The sequence below is a fragment of the Echiichthys vipera genome, assembly GCF_963691815.1.
Source record: "Echiichthys vipera genome assembly, chromosome: 17".
In the NCBI taxonomy this organism is placed as follows: Eukaryota; Metazoa; Chordata; class Actinopteri; order Perciformes; family Trachinidae; genus Echiichthys; species Echiichthys vipera.
In genome coordinates, this window is record NC_139842.1 from 19,463,266 (window position 1) to 19,484,396 (window position 21,131).

At 41.6% G+C, this 21,131-nt stretch overlaps 1 protein-coding gene across 2 annotated transcripts in view; it reads right to left on the minus strand.

The window, feature by feature from the left end:
- Positions 1-21,131, minus strand: part of asic2 (acid-sensing (proton-gated) ion channel 2) — a gene marked incomplete at its 5' end in the record, with an annotated part of 352,313 nt that overhangs the window by 33,958 nt on the left and 297,224 nt on the right. For both annotated transcript variants that reach the window (XM_083930594.1, XM_083930593.1), the window contains one exon: positions 4,288-4,438. In XM_083930594.1, the coding sequence (XP_083786720.1) occupies positions 4,288-4,438 (151 nt within the window). The remainder of the gene's footprint in view (positions 1-4,287; positions 4,439-21,131) is intronic.

Sequence of the window (21,131 nt, forward strand, 5' to 3'; positions counted from 1 at the left end):
ACTCTTCTCAATCTCAGCTGCCATCAATAAATAAAAAAAACCTGAAGGAACTTGTGGGCAAACAATCGTCTGATTTAGACTACAGATTGATTTCATGGTGCCCTTTTGAAAGTTACTAAAGTACATAAGATCTACTTGAGAGGTTGTTTTCTAGACAGCCGCAGTATTGGTGGAAATAACAGACGGACACATCCAATCTATTTATTATTCCCATCACTCAGTAGTTCGGTGAACACAGTGAGAAAAATAGCTGGGTATCCAGGCACACTATTAAAACTCATTTTTCACATCATGAAACATGTTTTTTTTTAGACATATATCATGGCTGCCATGCAGCTTATTGGACAGAGCAGTGTGCAAGAAGAACCCCAGAGAGTGACTGCTGGCCTGTTGGATGATGCACAATAAAAAAAAGGGAGGGGAGAAGGTGTGGGGACTGGGGGTAGAAAGAAAGATAATTGTGGGAATGTGGGAAAAGGTGGGAGAGAAGTCCGTGTGCAGTATGTGTCCATCATGACTGCACAGCATACTGTAGGGACCTGGTTCAGCTGAGGAGACACTGCGCTCCCTACGGAAGCTGACTCAGCTCATCTAGGCTAATTAAACCACACAGGGATAAACAAGGGCACTAGGAAGTGCAGCCTGCTGGGAGACAAACTCCACATGCTGCCAGGGTGGTGGCCGGAGTACAGTCTGTTCCAACAGAAATAAAAACAAGAGGAGTTCAGGGGGCTGAGGGATGTGCTGTCCATAGAAGAACATGAAGAGGATTGATAGGATTATGACTTTTTCATGATGGATCTTCCTTAAGTTGAGCCTAGAGTAAATAATGTCCATCTGCTGGGCTGCTCGTAGTTTGGCTAGCTACTCTGGGAACTCCCCCATCTGCCCTTCCACTGGTTCAGACGTGAGCTGGCCATTCAATGAGCTTCATTGTGGAATCACTCGGGCAGAAAGCCTCCCTTAAACACTCAGTCTGAGCCACTAACAAGATCTCTGATATGCACATCACTATGGAGGACAACGTAAAGCTGCACAACTTAGTAATACATATTATCAAAGAGGCCCCAATGTTCAACTTGATAGGGTTTAGAATAAGCATTACGATCACTGACAAGTCTACGTTCTCTAAGGAAAAATATCATTACAGGCAGAAGTGGAGGTGCAGCGACTGACAATGCGCGGTGTTTATTGTCTCAGAGTGAAAACAGCAGAATGAGATTAAGGTCATCAGTGTAACAAGAAGCGCTTAAATTGGACTCTACAAATCAGCCTTTTAGTGACTGTGTGGGTAAATCTGTGAGTAGCCTATTAGGCTCAGAATAATGCTACCATGTGAAATACATAAGCAAGAAATGGTGTTCCCATTCAAATCAATGTAGCAGAACGGTCAGGGCAGCAGTCTTTTTTATGTGTACAGTTGCCAAGCAAGGGAATAACTTCTGAACAGACTTTCGGCCAGTCACAGAGGTGAGGTCTTACAGTAATGACCAAATAAGTAGTACTGTGAGAGCCAGACACTAAATGGGTCACATTTAACAACTCGTGCTTCTTCCACACACCTTTGACACAGCACAAAAGCACATTGCTATCCCCAGATAAGTGACAGCCTCTGTGTGTGTTGTTATCTAAGTTTCTCTGTTGTTGGTATTTTACATGGAGGCAATGGGGTGGAGGCAATCCCAGCCCACGTTTTCAGTACAGCTCTTTAGAGGAAATGAGATGAAAAAGCTGATGCACATAATCCCCCACATCTTAAAATATTTCCAGAACTTCATTTGATTGAGAATTTAATAGAAGTTTCTGGGATTTGAAAGGGTCCCTGGAGTGATTTAAAGAGGATACTGAATCATTTCTGTGTTAATTGTGGCTGAATTCAATAATGTCAATGAAAAAAATGCTTGGGGGAGTTTTAAAAATATTGTTAACTTTGAGACTATGATGTCTATAATTTTAGTTTTTCTTCCGTACAGTTTAACATTAGATACCAACATACTTACGATAGGGCGAACAGATTGGGGGGCGGCAGAAAAGTGAGAGACAGTTGTAGTGAATAAGATGTTGCAGCCTTTGTAAAAATATCTAGGATCTAACTTATAACAACACAGTGTGTGTGGGAATGGCAAAAGTCGGCTCAGTGGTTTAGAAATATAATATTTGCCTGGAGGTGAACAAATCAAACACAGGGACGGACTTATACAGTATGTGGATAACTCTAGTGCTGACTCTGAAATGGATCTACTCAACGTACCCGATGCAATCCACCAACAACAAGTGGTAAAAGTCACACTGGAGGGACAACATAATCTAGAGAAATGAATATAAGTAAGAGAGTGAAAGAGACGTGGTATTCTTTATTTTATGACCAAAATTTTTCTTTTTAATAAAAGCTAGAATTACTTTTCTTCTGACCTTGGTGTTGATTCTAACAATCACACTACCATTAGCTATTTCTGGAAGCAACACGGTGGTGTAGTGGTTAGCACTGTCGCCTCACAGCGAGAAGGTTTCATGTTCGCATCCCCGGGGCCTTTCTGTGTGGAGTTTGCATGTTGTCCCCGTGTCTGCGTGGGTTTCCTCCGGGTTCTCCGGTTTTCTCCCACAATCCGAAAGACATACATGCGTTAGGTTAATTGATGACTCTAAAATTGCCCGTGGGTGTGAATGGTTGTCTGTCTCTGTTTGTCTCTTTGTGTCCTGTGATAGACTGGCTTCCTCTCCAGGGTGTACCCGCCTCACGCCCGATCTCAGCTGAGATCGGCGACAGGGACAAGTGGTTGAAGATGAATGAAATGAAGACAAGGCTTTTTTATGTCAGTCCCCTGTGATGAAAACCACATGTTGAACATACGACCTCATGAGTTGCATTTAAAGGAAATATAAGACAAAAACAGCAAAGAAGAGAGGCAGACATTTTCTTTGGACTGGCTCCATCTTGTGTGAAGTAAGAGGGTGTGGGGTGGTGTGAAGTTTCATACTTAAAAGTGGTAACAGATAATTGTTTTAACTCACAATGTACTCAATGTAAAGGGCTGAAGAACCATAACGGTTGGCATTTAAAGTGGAAGAGGAGAGCGCCTGTACTTATGAAGATAATAAAATAATAACACAGATGCTGCATAGTCTGATCCAACAAGGCACACTCCTTATTGCCTTCCACACTGTCAATAGCAGCACATTACAGCTGTACTACTTCCATTCGGAGCTTTCACAATGAAAAGCCATACAACATAACACCGTATCACTGCTTATCAGAGAGCATTGTGCTAAGAGGCAACTCAAAAAATAGCTTATAGTAGAAATCCTCAGGTATTAATGATAATAATGGATTGGATTTATACAGCGCCTTTCTCAGTAATCAAGGCGCTTTACAGAGTGCAGGCTCCATTCATTCACACAGACACACATGGTGGTGGTAAACTACTATAGAAGCCAGAGCTGCCCCGGGGCAGACTGACGGAAACGTGGCTGCTAATCAGCGCATACGGCCACTCCGACCACCTCATAGAACATACAACAGTCGCACATATTATTATAGAGGCAAGATGGGTGATATGTCTTGCCCAAGGACACAACAACCATTTCACAAGTAGAGCTGAATTTCGAACCGACTGGGCCATAGCCAACCCACAAGGTAGCGAGTAAATAAAAAAACCTGTTTAGTTATTAATATTACCAGGTGTTTTACTCTGTGTTTATCATAGCACTGAGACCAGGGGGTTCAAATTGGGATTCTTACATTGGTTTCTTGCTTTGGGTCAGGTCAATAGTCAGGCTGCAAGTGGTAATGTCGTCATGTTGCTTACGATAACGTTATATGAATATTACATGAAACTTACGTCAGGATGACGCAGTGGAGTGGCTCGGCAGTCTGACAACAGATCAGCCCACTTGTTCATATGAAAGTCAACAGACAGAAATTATGTTACCAACATCTCCGCTGGCAGTTTGTTTGGAAACAGTTAGACTCATATTTGATCAGTGCTGTCTAGTTTAACATCTTTATCTGACTTCAGTAGCAGTCATTGACACTGTGTCAGAGACTCCTCTACTCTACTCTGATGGTGGTGGAAGCTATCATATGCCATTAGGAGCTCTCAGGGAGCAGCAGGTGCAGGCAGAGCTTCATGACTTTTTCATGATTATTTGTCTCATTGCTCTGTCAGGAAATAGTGACATTATTTCATCAAATATCTTTAAAAAAAACACATTTTTCATAGAAAGTTACCGACTTCAGCTTTAACTGTTTAAATAAAGAGGGCAGATGAGAAAGGTGGTTATTCCTACCTGTGTCCCCCCACACCGGCAGGTACTCGTCCTGCTGGATGTCCAGCATGATCTCCAGGCCGTTTCCAGTCCCTCCCTTCATGGTGGTGCGGAGGGTCTTCCCTTCCTCTTCAGCGTTGAACATGTAGCACTTCCCATACCTGGTGAACACCTGAGAGGAGACCCAGAGAAAGGATGAATAAGTGATGACTCGTTAACCAACATACACACCGCAACGATCACACTGCAGTAGTGTTAAACGAGCCATCAGGACTTCTGTATGGTTTTGATTACAGTGCCGCTACAGTGTCATTACAGTCAGTCCCCGGCTGCAGAGACACATACTAAAATGTTTCAGACAGAGGTTGAATACAGGTATACTCAGACAAACAGTATGAGAAAAATAATGTGTGTTTTGAACATTAAAAGCATGTTCTAGTAAAGCCTAAAATACAAGTATGTACCTAAAAATGAGAATCATATGTTTCTTTTAAAAGATTTCTTACTTTTTATGACCTAGAAAACAGGAAGGTGTTGACATAGCTACCCACCACCTGCTGTTTATAAGCTGACGTATTTTCTGTCTGCACTTGTTGTCGTATTGGTGGTTTGCTTTATCTTGTGGTGTGTTAAGTGTACAATGGAAATAAGCCTTTGGGCGTTATTGAGTTTTTGTCCTCTGTGATTATTAATAGATGTGATAACAACAGTGCACCTGTACATGGCTTTTTTAATCACCAAATAAAATCAATCAATACTGTATGTGGAGAATGATTCCTGCCTCCCCTAATGTCTCTCTCTACCAGCACCACCTCACCAAGAGCCACCAAATGGCTTTGAGGCATTTGAGAAGTGTGTGTGTGTGTGTGTGTGTGTCCAGAAGCAAACATGTAAATCCCACTGTAGTTGTGAGGTCTCCACTCATGAATACTAATCACCATACAAACCATACACTTCAATCATTGCAGTGATTGAGGGGAAGTAACTGATGGGGAAGTGTTTAATAGACCCAGTACCACAGATACCCTCCGGACCCCCTGACAGCAACATTTAAACTTACACATCAATGTGATTATACTGTAGATTGCAGTCTATGACGTACCGTGTGACCTGACTGTTTGATCACTGTCTCATACTTTTAACTGGCAGAGGAAATGTATTTTTCAATGGCTGTGAAGCGGTGTTTGAATTAAATTTGATTTTTACTCAACTTTCACTCCGACCCCATTTACACCTGGTATTACACACAAGCTGTATCCGAATATTTGATCTGAATGAGGAGAAATGCATAAGAGGCAAAAATGCAAATCTAATGTATGCAGAGATCCCTACATATATCACTATATTAATCAATAGGAATATGATTGGATCGGCAAGACCTGATTCCTAAAAACGTCTCATCCAACAACCTCGTCCTGCTATCTCAAGCTGTCCGACAAAGAGCTGTAGACCAGGGGTGTCAAACTGATCCAGTAAAGGGCCGTGTGGCTGCAGGTTTTCATTCCAACCAGGCAAGAACACACCTGACTCGTCTTACTCAATCACCTGAACTGTCTTCACACAGGTGATTTGTTGGACCAGGTGAGTTTTTGATTGGCCACACGGCCCTTAACTGGATCAGTTTGACACCCCTGCTGTAGAAGAGCCCTTCTTCTGCCTCGGAAATAAGTATCTATATTAGTGTCTGTAAAGCAGCATTGTTTCGTCAACCTCTTTACAGTACAAGCAACATTAGCAAGTTGGTACGCCTTTGTCCATGTCTGTCTATCAAGTGCCCTGTGCCTTGCACAGCGCTTCAGTGTTTGTTAAAAAGTCAGCCAGCTTCACACACCTAATCTGCATACTGATATCAGATTACAATTCAGGCAGATTCAAGACACCAATGCTTATTAATATGAGCTGTTATGCAAAAGGTTAAGATAAACCTTTATTAACCCCCAGAAGGAAATTCTGGTGTCATAGCAACAGTAATGTGAATGAAACACAGGGAGGTACAGGTAAGAGTATATAAGCAAACTGAGATAATAAGAATGGACATATAAGTAAATATCATATCACTATGAGCCCATGTGTATGTGTTTTTTTTTCATTATCCACATGACACCCAGATGCCGTCCTCCATTTCCCAGAATTACTTTTTAAACAACCTCCACTCAGCATGAAGTGCGTCAAATAGAAAAAAAATATGAATACCAACCATGTCATGTCAGCCAAGGTCTGTTATGGATATAGTTATAGTGTAGTTGCAGCTATTTTCTCACACGACCGACTCTTCAATCATATAACCGTCCTGTTGACCCTTGATGAGAACGCTCCACTGGTGTAAACATGGGAATATTTCCTCTGGCTGCCTTCCATCCCACAGGATTTGAACACAACAGTAGACTTGTTGAAACCAGTAATCCGTCTTTTATGTAGATAGAAAGAGACTGATTAACATTTATTCTCATTATCGATTAAACTGCAGAGTATTTTATAGATGAATCATGATCATTTGGTCTATAAATGTCAGAAAATAAGAGTAGGTGATTTAAATGTTTTGTCTTGTCATTCCAAACCCCCAAAGATATTGAGTTTAACATGATATAGAACAGAAAATAGCAGAAAATCTCCATATATGAGAAAAAACAGCATTGACAAACTAACTTTAACGATTCTTGGATTATCAAAGTAGTTGGCGATTATTTTTCTGTCAACTACAGTGGATTGTTATGATTATAATTATGTGTTAACAAAGATTTGCACTGCCTTGTGGTCTATCAAGGTTATTGTTGAGATGGAGTGGAGATTATCATTCATCTCTGCTTCTCCTACAATTAATGTTCTCTGTTGATCGCTCAGGATTGGTCAAAATTCAGAAGCAAGCCTCCAATCCTGAGGGACTGAAAGACCTGTGATTTACCGCAGATGTTTTATATTGCTGGAAACAAACTGCCAATTGTTTTCTTCAGGGCGGGACTGTTTAAAGATGTATTTTTCATTTCATGCTCCTCCTCCTTTATTGACACGGCCCTTCTCACGGATCGTTTACTGACATGATTGATCGAGTGCCATACTGCCACACAGGTGGTGCTGATCAGAAGAATATTAAGTACCACATTACAGGTTCATTCACTTCTGCGAAACAGAGGTACACCCGACAGATATGTATCTGCACAAAATAAATGACACAGTGGGAGCTGCCGGGGCACAGTGAAGAGGATAAATATTCATGACACCATCACTCCTCATTTGGAGGAACAAGATGTGGCTGTTTTATCATTATTATTTTTCATTCACATTCTTTTCAATGAGGACAAGACCAAGACAAGTCCCACATGAAGTTGGTCCATAATCCAACACTCATTTATCATGTCTGCAGGGGCCTGGCCGTGTAACTGCGACTTTACTGCACTTTCATTAGAAACAGTGTGTTGACATGCATCGCCTTACCTCGTCTTCTCCTGAATAACAATGTTTCCTGATGATGTCTCAGATGAAAACTTCATTTATGCAGCTGTCTAAATGCTCCAGAGATTGTGTTGATTGGTTTCCATTAACCCTCTCTTTTTAATTGGTTGTAGACTGTAGCATTAAGCGAAATTACCCAACAGTCATTTACTATTCCGGTCTATATTTCTCTGCGCGTGTGTGATAAAAACACAGATTGTCATACTGTCAACATCTCTCTCAGCCCTGTCTTTCTTATAGAGAGGAATTGCTTTCAAGGGGACACTGCTCTCCCTTCTTTCACTCCTTTTGTCAAGACTGATGATGTTTGACAGACAGGACCGGGACCGGGTCAACATCCCATCAAACCTCAGCCAGACACAAAGGCACCTCCTTAGCCAGGGGATGACAAAGACCCTAACAGAACCTTGACAGTGGTGTTCTGTTATTGTGCAAACCCTCACCCGCTGACCCCGTCTCTGCAACCCTTCCCTTCTCATTTCCCATGTGATTTGACGCCTCAGGTAGAGCTGTCAGATGGGAGGAGGTAATGAGTCCTCACACCTGTCCAGATATGCAGAATAGCTCAGTTCTGCCTGAAAAAAAAAAGTGTAATGGAGTGAAGACTTTTCAATTCTCATTTAAAAGCTGGGTTGTACTCGCGAAAAGGCGAATAGATAGCGAGTGAGGGAATACACATTTCCATTTGGTGTCCGCTGTCGCCTTTTCTTTTGTTAAAGCTACACTAATCAATATTCTTATTCTTAAACTGATTTAAACTGCTGAAATGACTACATGAAATGTCAAAGTTCTTGTTTGGTGCCAAACTCTGAATAATCGACCATCAACCCATTGATTAGGTTTTTGCTTTACCGTTGCCCCTCAACCTTGTTTGCTGCAGGAGCAGTTCGTTGTTTCCTGCAAACAAAGCTCTAAAATCCTTCTGTTTGTTTTAGAGCTGTGCTTAATTTGTGCTTCATTTGAACAATCCTATATCGATTCATGTAAAGAAGTCTATATATGATCGATATTGATATTGAAGACTTAAAGAACCTGTAAGTAGCAACCATGTCATGCTAGCTTGCCGGGAAGAGGGATAAATTATATTCCAAAGTTAGGTTGGATTTTGGTGTGGGAATAACTTTCCTGGCCATTTTTTAAAAAGATATATACACCATGCCGTGTGTTCACGTTAAATAATAATCACATTAATTAAAACAGAGAAAGAGGGCGACACGGTGAGGTCCACCACCTCACCGTGTCGCCCTCTTAGCACTGTCTCTTCACAGTTAGAGGGTTCCAGGTTCGAATCCTGGCTGGGGCCCTTCTTTTTGGAGTTTGCATGTTCTCCCTGTGTCTGTGTGGGTTTTCTCCGGTTTCTCCGGTTTCCTCCCACAGTCCAAAGACGTGCACGTGTTAGGTTCATTGATGACTCTAAAATCACCCGTAGGTGTGAATGGTTGTCTGTCTCTGTTCGTCTCTATGTGCCCTGCGTTAGACTGGCGTCCTGTCCAGGGTGTACCCCGCCTATTACCCTAACCCTACTTTGTGCCTCTCCTGTTGTTGTAAAGTTTTGAACATTTAGGATTAAGCCAAGGTTCTGTATAAATTGTCTGAAAAGTCAGAGGAGTCAAACTCTATTGCTGTTGCTGTTGCCAATATCACATTAGTTTCCCTCTTATCCAAGCCAGTGGTCTGAAAGCCCAGCAGCAAGCGAGGGCATGTGCAGCTCTACTGCCAATTAAAATGGCTTTTGTCCAACATAACATGTCTCATTAACATTCACAGCTGCAAGTGTGAATGTCTGGAAGCGCGGAGCTGCAAACATGCCATGACCTCGCCCGTTCACCGCGTAGAGCCTCCCACAGAGTACAAGTCAAAATTGACACGGCCATATATTCCTGTCATAATGAAAGTGCAGTTAGCCAACCAACCACAAATCAGACTCTCAAACATGATCTTAAGCAATGCAAAGCAATGGAAATATATGTGTGCAAAAACTGCGCTCATGGAGAGCAATAGTTTAAATCTCTGTGTATCTCTGTATATCTGACCTTGTCGGAAGTAGTTACTAAGCTCTTCGCGTTGGGACTCCCACAGACCCCTACCGCTCTGAATACATCTTGTTTTCCTGCATACCATCCCATTTCTTATCACTGCTTTGCAAATGGCTTGCTGATGTGCTGCCAAAAAAAAAAACAGGCAGCTTTTTGCTCCAGAGAGCGGATGCTATCTGTCCTTTATTTTATGCTCCCATTGCCACTGGCCCCTTCTTTATCTCCTTCTGTCCATGTACAGTCCGAACCATCAAATACCCCGAAGTGCACCACCATATTCATAAACCCAGACTTTCAATGTTGCTGACACAGCAAAGTCTTGTGCGCGACACGAAAGAGTTCTGCCACGTCTGCCACGTTGGCCACTGTTCAAATACCTTTTTCATTATTTGAGCCGATTATGATGCAGGCAGGCCATTTTCGGTTAGAAATCAATAACAGGGTGAGTACTTTGCAATTGTAATACTGCGGCCTGTTTGGGATTGGATGTAGCTTCCCGAGGAGCTTGTTCATCAGGTACTGCATGCTGACTTTGCGATTACTTTCTGTAAGTTGTGTTGTTCGTGCACCACTATAAAACAGACAAAGCTACAGAAGAGGCGATGATATCTAAATTCATTTTTTTGCGTGATGACAGCCCTCTTGTATATTTTCCACTACAGAATAAACAGGTAATAAGACACTTCCTCATCCCATTCCCTTCGCTGGCAGGCAGGACACGGAGTGAAAAGCACTAAATTGAAATGTTAAACTTAACAGCCAGCCAAGCAGATTTATCAGTTCTCGTGAAGAACCTCAAAGTTTCAAGGTCACAGCGCTTTCGCATGAGCCGTCTATTCTGATCTGCTGTTATTGTTTGTCAAATCAATATCCATTATGGGAGAATTCAGCGGCCGCTTTATGATAAAAACTAAAGCAGAAATGGCGCTTGAGTGTTAGGGGAGAAAGGAGAGGGACGCTCTGTTTGTTCTCAAGGCTTTCTGCGAGAAGACGAGAAAAAAAAGTTTATGAAAAAGGTCTTTGAGTTGCAAGGTGTGCACTTTCTCAGCTGCCGAGAAATGGTTTTACTGCTGTGGAGATAAATAATGCAGAGGGATAGTGCGTTAGCGACAGGCTTGGCACTGAGTATAGACAAGGAGGAGTTTAAGCCCACATACACACACACAGATCTGCCTCACTCATCATTGCAGCTTTATGCACGCTACTCCACGACCTGTATGCCAAGCTAGCTTGCCGTACCATTTTAACACCCTAACATCCCAAACATATTTCATGTCACTTTTTTTGTTTTAATCCTTCATTTATGTGACATGTTGGGAGTTTTATGGAACGCATTTATCATTGCACCCTCATGTACATTTACCATGCAATGTCAATAATGTTTTATTTTAGAGGACAGCACATAAATGAGGCAGGGCTACGATAGGACACAGAGGTCAAGACAGATGTCCGTCCTCCACAGAGCTGGGTCTGTCTGACGTTCCTGCCTGTTATAGTGAAGGTTTTCGTTGCCACTGTACTCTATGGAGGAATTGTTGGGTCTATGTTTATCAGAAATAAGTCATAGAGTGTGGTCTTTAGCTAGTTTGTAAAGTGTCCTGAGATAACTTTTGTTATGATTTGGCACTATAAATAAAATTGAATTGAATTGAATTGATTGCAGTCATGGCTGCCACCAGGATATTTATGCTCTCAGAGGAGGGGAAAGAGGAGTGTAAGAACTACCAAGTGAGCGAGAGAGCTAAAAATGAGAGGAGGGAAATAGAGAAGCTAATTGGAAATCAAAGAACAAACGTTGCTCTTGAGGGAAAAAGTGAATTAAATCGCTGTGGCTGAACTCTGACCAGGGTTATTGTCTTTAGCGTGGATTTGGTCTCGAAGAATTTTTCAGCTAAATGGGCTTTACACTGAGGGATGTCGCAGAGACGACGAGGCGGCTGGGAGGATCTGATCCATCACCATGCTGCCTCTGAATGGAAGTTCGGTCTGTTCGGCACACTTTCCGTTCTGGTTTCCTGTGTGATTCACTAGCATCATCCAACTCATCAAAAGCAAAAAGCCTGGCTGTCTGAGTGAGAATATTTCTACCAACATCTTTACAGCAGTCTTATTGTTATGTCTTTCAGTGTCCTGTAAATAAGGTGCACTAAGGTCACACAGAATGACAGGTCGGTCTTGTTATTAGTAGAGATGTACCATTGACTGTATAAAAAAAGTGGACCTAGCCATCTTGATGTCGACATTCACTGACATGCACCTTATCTCACTTGCACATTAAAATCCACATTGCACATTTTAATATAGTGCTTTTATCTGTAATGCTGTACTTCTATTTTATTCTATTATATTGTTGTTCATATTTTGTATTTTATATTTTATCTTATTTTTAGTACTTCTGATTGCTCTGTACCGCTGCTACGATGACCTAATTTCCCCTCGGGGATAAATAAAGTTATCTATCTATCTATCTATCTATGTCACCCACTGGTTTGTGGACTACCGTTTTGAAGCCTGGAGTTTTGCATTTTTGCCAGATATGACTGTATTTGAACAAGAGGGTGAAGCCAGCCACCTCATCGTGATGAGAACATTTCTGGGTGCTGTGACGTCTTTTGTTTTCGGTACCAAGAAATACTTACCAAATCATGACTCCTGCTAATTACCTTTTACACCCTGGCCTGATAACTGATAAGAAACTTCAGAGGGTTTACAGTTGAGATTAAAATGAAGGCAAAGTCAAAAGATAGTAGTGGGCCTTTGCCTCACCAGCTTAAGCCTTGGTCTCTAGTTCTGTTTTGTTTGACTTGAATAAATCAGACAATTAATGTTTAAATATTCAGCTTTAGAGGCATTGGTCTGCATAGTTTTTCACTTTGACATGAATCATGCCACTCTCTGGAAGAAAGCCAAATTGAACCATTCTTTAAACCCAAAAGTCACCTCTAAAGCTTCACTTTGGTTTTTCTATTCAGTATTTTGCAACACATGTTTAAGGTTTTCTCAATGACTTAATAACAGGTGCATTAAAACATATTTATCTTAGTGCTGTGCGCCCCCTGTTTCTATATTCCTGTCCTTCTTACAGTGTCTACTCCGCAACGTGCTCAGGTTTAGAGGGTGCCTCAAAACATGAAATAAAAGAGAATTTACCTTGGGTTGAACATCGTGTACTCTGAATAATAATTGTAATGCTCTCCTTCCCTTAAACCACATTTTCTTCCTGCAGGTGCAGAACATTTTAAATATTAAAATTACATGTTCTCTCTCTAGCTCTCGTCTGTGTCTGCATGTCAGTCGTGTCAGCGTGTAGAAGGCTTCCAGATAGAGCTACCAACTCCCCAGACTCATCAATCATATCACACACACACCCAGTCATTATTTTTAGTCACCTCTTGCTGATGGCCGGTGGGGCTCCATCTCACCTGTCACAGTCTGGCTGTCTCTGACGGAGCTGATGCCAGGCTGAGTAATGGACAAGGTAGGGGACCTGTGGCAGCTCATAATCACTGACAGGAAACCAACTCAGCTGACTGGATGACATGTCTTATCTTCCTCTTGATGGTATGTGGAGAGGATGTCAGCACTGCGAAGCTGCTAAAATGTGCCTATTTCACTACCAAGATTACAGCCATTCTCAGGTGTGACCTTCTTTTCCAATCGTCCCTTCTTGAAGAGGGGAAGTGAACTTCTGACATTTCAGGGGTTTCAAGAACCATCATCTCAGAATAAAGTCTCTCCTGGTTTGCGTGCCTGTTCCTCAGCTCTTTATTGGACAGAAACTATTGATATTTAAGACCTGACAGCACAGTGAAGCTCCTTCTCACCCAAATATGATTGATATAGCAGCAAAGACTCATTATCCCTTAATGTCCAATGACGCTTGCAGTAGAGTTTCCAAATAGATCGAAAACAGAATACCCACCATCCAATGTTGTAACAACATCGGAAATCACATGCTCTACAACCACAGACACACTGGGCCTCATGCAGCAACATTCTCTTAAATGTATCTTATATTTTCTGTTTATTTTATTTTTTTGACCGAAGTCGGCTCTTGATGCACCTAATTTCCTAACCACCCGAATCTGCTCTTACCCAAGTGTGCTGAATGATGAATCCCATTTGGTTGTAAATGTTTATTAGTATATGGTAACACCTACTAAAATCTATATGAGGGCAGGTGTTGTATGTATGCAAACACTGCCCCCCCCCCCCCCCAAAAAAAAGGCTCATCAATGTGGTAAATAAACAGTGTTAACACTGTTAAAGTATTCTTTTCAGAGGGTCAGAACTGGTGTTTTTTATCAAATACATGCAGTAAAAACAGAAACAATACATTTTTATTTATCCAATAATTAGATACATATGAAAATCAAGAAAACAAGATGTTTTTTTTTCCTTATCTTGGTATGAGTGCTTTCAACCACTCGTAAACAAGTACATTTGTCGGTATATGGATAGACAATACCAAGTGATGATATCCAGTCTACAGTAACTTTCATATCTGTGTTTGCCTTCGGTGATGACTTTTGTAGCCATGCCAGGAGCGTGGCTCTATAGATGCCAGTATTGGTCAGTCACTGGATGGATTGCAATGAAATTCATTCATTCAAGACATTGATGGTCCCCAGAAAATAAATCCTAAAAATTTTGGTGACCTCTGACTTTTTCTCTTGCACCACTAGCAGGTTGACATTTGTAGTTTTGACTGAAATCTCTTGACATCTGTGTATCTTGAATCTTATATCTTTTTATTGGACATATTTGAAATAAAACTATAAATAACAGTGGGCCAAAATAACTCTTCCAGCATCCATTGATGTTCTTCTTGTGTAAGTGAGCCATCCTCATAAATTAGTGATTTTGGCTTAGTTCCCCTGAAAATGAGGATGAATAACCCTGGGATAATAACGCAGTGTATTATACTGACCTCACAGCAGTTTGCAGCCATGCTAGAGCAGCACTTCATATCTGCTGTGCTGCAGAGTCACTGGTCCATGAAATAACACAGACAGAAATGAAATAAGCACTGATCACAAATGATTTTGGAGCTTCAATCTAACAGATTTTTTATGTGTATGCAGTAATCGAGACATAATGTGTGTGTGTGTAAAGAAAGTGTGAGTATCAGCAAATGTGTGTTTGGCTTTTGTTTATTGCCACTAAAAAAAAGAATGTTTGGAAATGAAACCATTTTCAACAATGACGGATTTTTTTGGCTCTTTCATTTCATTCATATTAAGGAAGAGGAGGGTAAAAACTTATGAAGCAGTGGGCTGATCAGAGCACCAGGAGTGGGAGGATTCCATTAATGCCTGCTATTGTGTGTAACTATAATTACTGTAACACTACATGAGCAAAATTAATTAAAAAAAACCTCACACCATCTATTTGCAAGTTAGCAACCAAGCAATTGGGTGTTTCCCCAAAGACACTTAGCCAGCTTGTGAAAATGAAATAAATACAAAGCTGTCTGGAGCCTTGAGGTAGGCTTGAAATATGAGGTTGGTTTCTGTCGGATTCAACACTTTAAAAATCTGACTCCAGGTCCAATACACAAAACCTGACTGATATCTTTCCACCCTCAGTAATGGTACCTCTGTACTGCCGACTGTATGACAACGTTGGGTTTATTTTGTACAGCACAGCCTGACTTTTACTTATGAGCCCCTGGAAAAGAGCTCACCATATATACAGCAGACCTACTCTTTTTTTATGAACAATAAGGGTGCATGCCTTCTCTCAATGCACAAGACTTGACTCTAAATCTTTCATGTCCCACTCCTGAAGATGAAACACTCAACTCAGACAACATGCACTGTACTTCAAGTCCAGCCAAGAAACAACTTGTCAAAGAGCAGGATGCTCTGTTATGATGAAATTGACTACTACATGTTCCTTCTACAGGATTGTGCAAGAGGCTTGAGCCATGTTTGGGTGAAACATTTTGGACAGTGAAGACGTCGTATTATGACGCAGGAGAAGTTTGAGCAGTTTCTATGCATTAAAACTGACATAGAAATGACATAAAAATGTCCCATTGAACTTAAAGATCAGCAGTCCAACCAGCAATGACTGCCCCTCACTACTTTCCAGACTGTTAACACACTGTTGTTACACAGTTGATACTAAAATATAAAATAGGATGCTTAAATAAAGACTCATCTACCTTAACATTCATTTTACACATTTTCATAACTGCTGGTTTATTAGTCTTATTCCCAGATAATGAGCAGAGCCAACTTCCCAACTTCATCACATGGTTCATCAGCGTTAACGAGAAAAAAGCTGCTGCACAAGTCTCCCCTCCCAGAGACCCTCGGCTCTGCCCATATACAGTCTACGACTCCGTCTCTGGGTAAACGTGCATGCCATATTTTGGCCCTGACACAGTGGAGCCATGCTTCATATTTAGAAGCTAGATTGTAGGGCCAGTTTCCTTTTAAGGGCAATGCTACTGTCTGTTGGGTAAGCCCTGGATAATCACAAGTAATGTGCTGCTTTCACCGTCACAGAGAACTGTTTGATATTCATAAAGAAGATGAAAGGGAAGGGACACTCAGAAACTATATCTCTGTCTGTGAGGTTGGTGCTCTTACTAATCCCTGCACTCAGAAAAGTGGGGATCTGTGTGTGTGTGTGTGTGTGTGTGAGAGTGTGTGTGTGTACGTGTGTGACACTATTGTCAAGAGCAGTTGGGGTTGTGCAAGAGGAGTGCAAGATTTGCATAGAAGTGCAAGGGAATAATAATATGGCGATGGGTCCCTGCTGCTGTACGGATAATATTACAGCAGCAGGGAGATGACAAGTGACAAGGGCAGCTAAATGTAATTGTGGAGCCATCTGCAGAAATGAATACAGCTGATCTTGCATTTCCAATATGTCAAGACTGTGCGATGCCACCTTCTATTATGATCCATCACACAGGAGTTCTCACGATGGAAGCCTTGGATCCCCGCAAATTCATGGACGTAGAAAAATAATCGGATAATGTCTGCATTGTCTCATTCAGCTGCATGAAACTGGATAAAGTGATGGGAAATAGATGAACAGTAATGCTGGGAATCGTTGGGAACAGATATGCTAAATATATGAAAAGACATTTCCATTAGTTTGTCACATTCATACGGGGGAGTGGGTGGAAGGACACAGTGATGGGAAATATGATTAAAATACCACCAGTAGTCTCGACATGCTGTGTGTGTGTGTGTGTGTGTGTGTGTGTGTGTGTGTTTTCTGTATAGAGGATCCAGCCCTGGAGAAGTAAACAGACTGTATTGGCAGTGAGGGCCTCAAATTCCCTTAAAAACCACCAGATTAACAGTCATCTTGCATAGCGTTGTGAAATGTGTGCGCGGGAACTCTTGTGTGTGCTTTTTATGTGTGTGCGTTTATTGAGTGAGTTTTGGGAAAACGGTTTCAAATCCTTCTAATGAGTAGATTAAGATTGATCTTGTTCTGTTCTGGAGAAATAAAAAATGCTTTTTCTCATACTTAGACTCAATAGCAATTTTCCCACTCCTTTGTTCAGCCTGACATTGCCTTCTTGATAACCAATTGACTGTGAGGACAACACATACGAGCACTGCATCATGACCCACTTCAACAGCACGACACGGTGTTCCACTGCTTCCCAGAGTTAATGTGTGTCAAAGCTTGAGAAAAGCAGCTATTCCCTGCCTGGATTGTCACTTCCCAGTTCATTTGACACAACAGATAATGTGATGTTGTGTGTCTATCACATGTTAAGCAAGTTTGCAGAGAACAGTCATCCACGTTGGGTTTGCAAAGACGCTTAGATGGTTAAAAGAGCGATAATCTCTATAAACAGGTTCTGCAAAGAAATGTAGCACACTAACTGATTTGCACAGGGCAGAGGATTAAATTTTACTTAACCAACCGCAACAGACTTCCGGATAACTGGTTCAGGGGTAAAATAATTCAATCATGCAGCTCTCCTAGACTTTTTTAAATGTTATCGGACCAAATCGATCAGATGATTATTTAACTAGACGCATTTACTGTACTTACATTGTTACATTTAAGAAGAAGAAGAATTCCTTTATTTGTCCCGCAATGGGGAAATTCACATGCACAGACAGGACCTATATACATGCAATTAATGGAGAGATGTTAGAGCGAGGGGGCTGCCAGTGACCAGCGCCCCAAGCAGTTGGGGGTTCGGTGCCTTGCTCAACAGCACTGATCCAGCCACCAGTCAATGCTCCATTCATGGTCCACACAGCGACGCGAACCAGCGACCCTCCAGTTCCCAGCCAAGTCACCTATGGACTGAGCTACTGCCGCCCCTCGTTTCTTACTAATGATTTGATCACGGAAGCCATATTTGTTGCAGTTCTTAGTACTTATTTTTCACTCTCAAGGGATGCCGGACAGTAAAATGAATGGTAAATGGACGCCTTTCTAGTCTTCTGTCTACTCAAGGCACTTTCAAACTACTTGTCACATTCACCCATTCACACAGACATTCACACAGATGGCAGTGGACATCTACAGACCATCTAATCTAACCATTCACACCACATTTACACACCCATGCGCAGCACGGGGAGCAATACGGGGTTCAGTGTCTTGCCCAAGGACACTTCGACATGTGGACCGGGGGAGCTGGGGAACGAATCGCCGATCTTTCAAATGAAGGACGACTCACTCTTCCAATGAGCCACAGCTGCCAAGATTAGGTGTGGGGAATGCTGCATCTGTCTTTAAAGAGTATCAACACCCAGGTCAAAAATCATGGTTCTTTGACAGGCTGAACTCCATCAGTGTCAGTGGATAAATATTGAGGGAGATATCCACAGAGATAATTAAGTACTGCAATGAGAAGCAGCCACATCTGGCCCAATCTGTTCACGCCAGTATGAAATATATCGGCTCAGTCCACTCCAGCGTGATTTATTAGGCTCTGCTGGAACAATAATGGCTGCATAACAAACGGCAGTTAAACCTGCATAGATTATGATGGCTATGGTTTTACGTCTGCCTGTACTGTACTTCCACAGTCTCGCGTTGGAACAAGGTTTGGTGTTTAGAGGCTTTGGTAACACTGGTCTGTCATGTAGTTACATCAAGAATACATCAATATATCCAAGCCTCTCCCTTGACATTATCAACTGTTGGACAGAAAAGGACAAGCTCTCGCATTCACCGTTTTATGGAGAAAAAAAATCCTATCAGTCCCAGAAAATGTCAATAACAGGGCAAGTAGTCCCTTGGCTTCCACCTCCTACACAGAGGAAACTGACAAATGTCAAGCTTTCAATCACAAGCTGCTGGCCTTTCCAGAAGTGAGGAAGCCAGAAACACTCGTTTCAACTCCAAAAAGGGGGATGCAAAACCTGGACATGGGGAGAATCACTGTGTGTCACCTACAGTACACCACCTTCACTAATAAACAGTCACAACACAACAGTACCTCATGATATCGAGGACAAACACTTAATCTCACCCAAACACACACAAAGGTATATACCTTTTTCTTGATGGCTGAACTCGGGCCGATAGCTGACGCCATGCAAAAAGCAGAAAGTCATAAGGCTTCTCCCCAAAAGACATGCAAATGCTCAGAGGTGGGGAGCAAGTCCATCTGTTTATGTACACGTCCATCTGTTCCACAGCTTCACCCTTTCCATCGACATTACCATCTACACCCGGCTGTTCCTATGACTGGGTAACTGGGTTTTATGTTACACACTATAATCGAGCTTTAATTAACTAACTGAAGCAGTCTGCTGACAAATTCTGCAAAACGGAAAAACCTGAGTTTGTTTTTTATGCTTTTTGAGCACAAGAGAACTATTTTAGATCTTTTTTTCTAATTACTTTTGAAAAGAATAGATTATTTAAGTCTTGGGGTGAAACACAATGTGTTCGTTATACTCTGAGCCTTTCAAAGCAGCTAGTTTGAAAAGATGCTGGTGCCGTACGTCACATGTGTCAAACTGATCCAGTAAAGGGCCGCTGTGGCTGCTCAGTCCAACCAATCAAGAACACACCTGACTCGACTCATTCAATCACCTGAACTGCCTTCACACAGTTGACTTGTTGGATCAGGTGTGTTTTCGATTGGTTGGAATGAAAACCTGCAGCCACAGCGGCCCTTTACTGGATCAGTTTGACACATGCATGGAGTGTAAAACTGTAAAATAAAAAACATAAAATAAAAAGCGTGTGAAAAGCTTAATATGAGGTCTGTCTGCACCTGGTGATTTATTGAGATAAAAGGTTTTGTATTCTAAAGGATCTCATTAAATCATCTAGAAAAGCACAAGCACGAGCACAAGCACAAGGCCTAGTAGGCTGAAAAAAATCATGCATGCAGGCTGAAATTCATCATGGTGCCATCAGGATTAAACTACTGTATGAAGTCCCTTACCGGTTAGGCTAATTTATATAGTGTAAACATTGAAAACTCATTTCAGCTGAGGATGTAGAAACATCCAGTTATATCTGAGAAGTCTGGTGGGTGTGTATAGGTGTGTATTGTTAAAGTGTAGCGGCTGATTTTTCAGGTGATTTAATGAAGAAAACAGTGAACAGAGTCACGCTTCATTCACTGAGCCAAGCAATGTTTTGTCATCTGCTTCTATCATGTTTTCAAGGCCGCTGTGGACGGTTGTATGTTCAGCGCCGTGCTGTATGCAGTGAAGGAATATCAACTTCTAATCTGCGTTATTTCCAGCCCTAATTATTACTTATCATATTCTAATTTGATTATACGCTGTTATAGTGGTTTGTATCAGTTTACATACAATATAATCCACACTACAAGTGGTTTCCAGTATCAACTTTGCTGATTTTCTACTAATCACACCACAGACGGTAACACACTATTAGTTATAGTTCGTAATTCATTTGACTTATTTATTTTCTTCCTCTGTACTTGCTTCTCAGTCATTGAGCTGCTGCAATACCTGAGAATCAATAAAGGCTTATCTTATCTAAATAGTGAAGGTTATGAAATTAATCTACAGAAAGGGGGAAATCAAAATATTCTGTCTCAGATAATGGTCTGTAAATAACACCAAACCACAACAAAAGATAAGACCTTATGAGAAAAGACATCAAGTCAACATATAAATCCCATTACATTTGTTGAATCTGCAGGCGAGTCATCCATCCTCTCGCTATCTACGGCGGCAACATGTTTAAATGTTAGCCGCCGTAGATAGCGCCGTAAAATCCTGAGTAAATATGGAGACCCTGCGTTTCCATTACATATGGCGAACCGGAGATGTTTGATATGAATTTTCCAGTGCAGCGTCTGTCATCAACATGGAGTAACACCGAAGATATCTGCCCTGCACCGAGCCTTTATCATCATCAGCACACGTGTCGCTGGGACTTTTCACACCAACA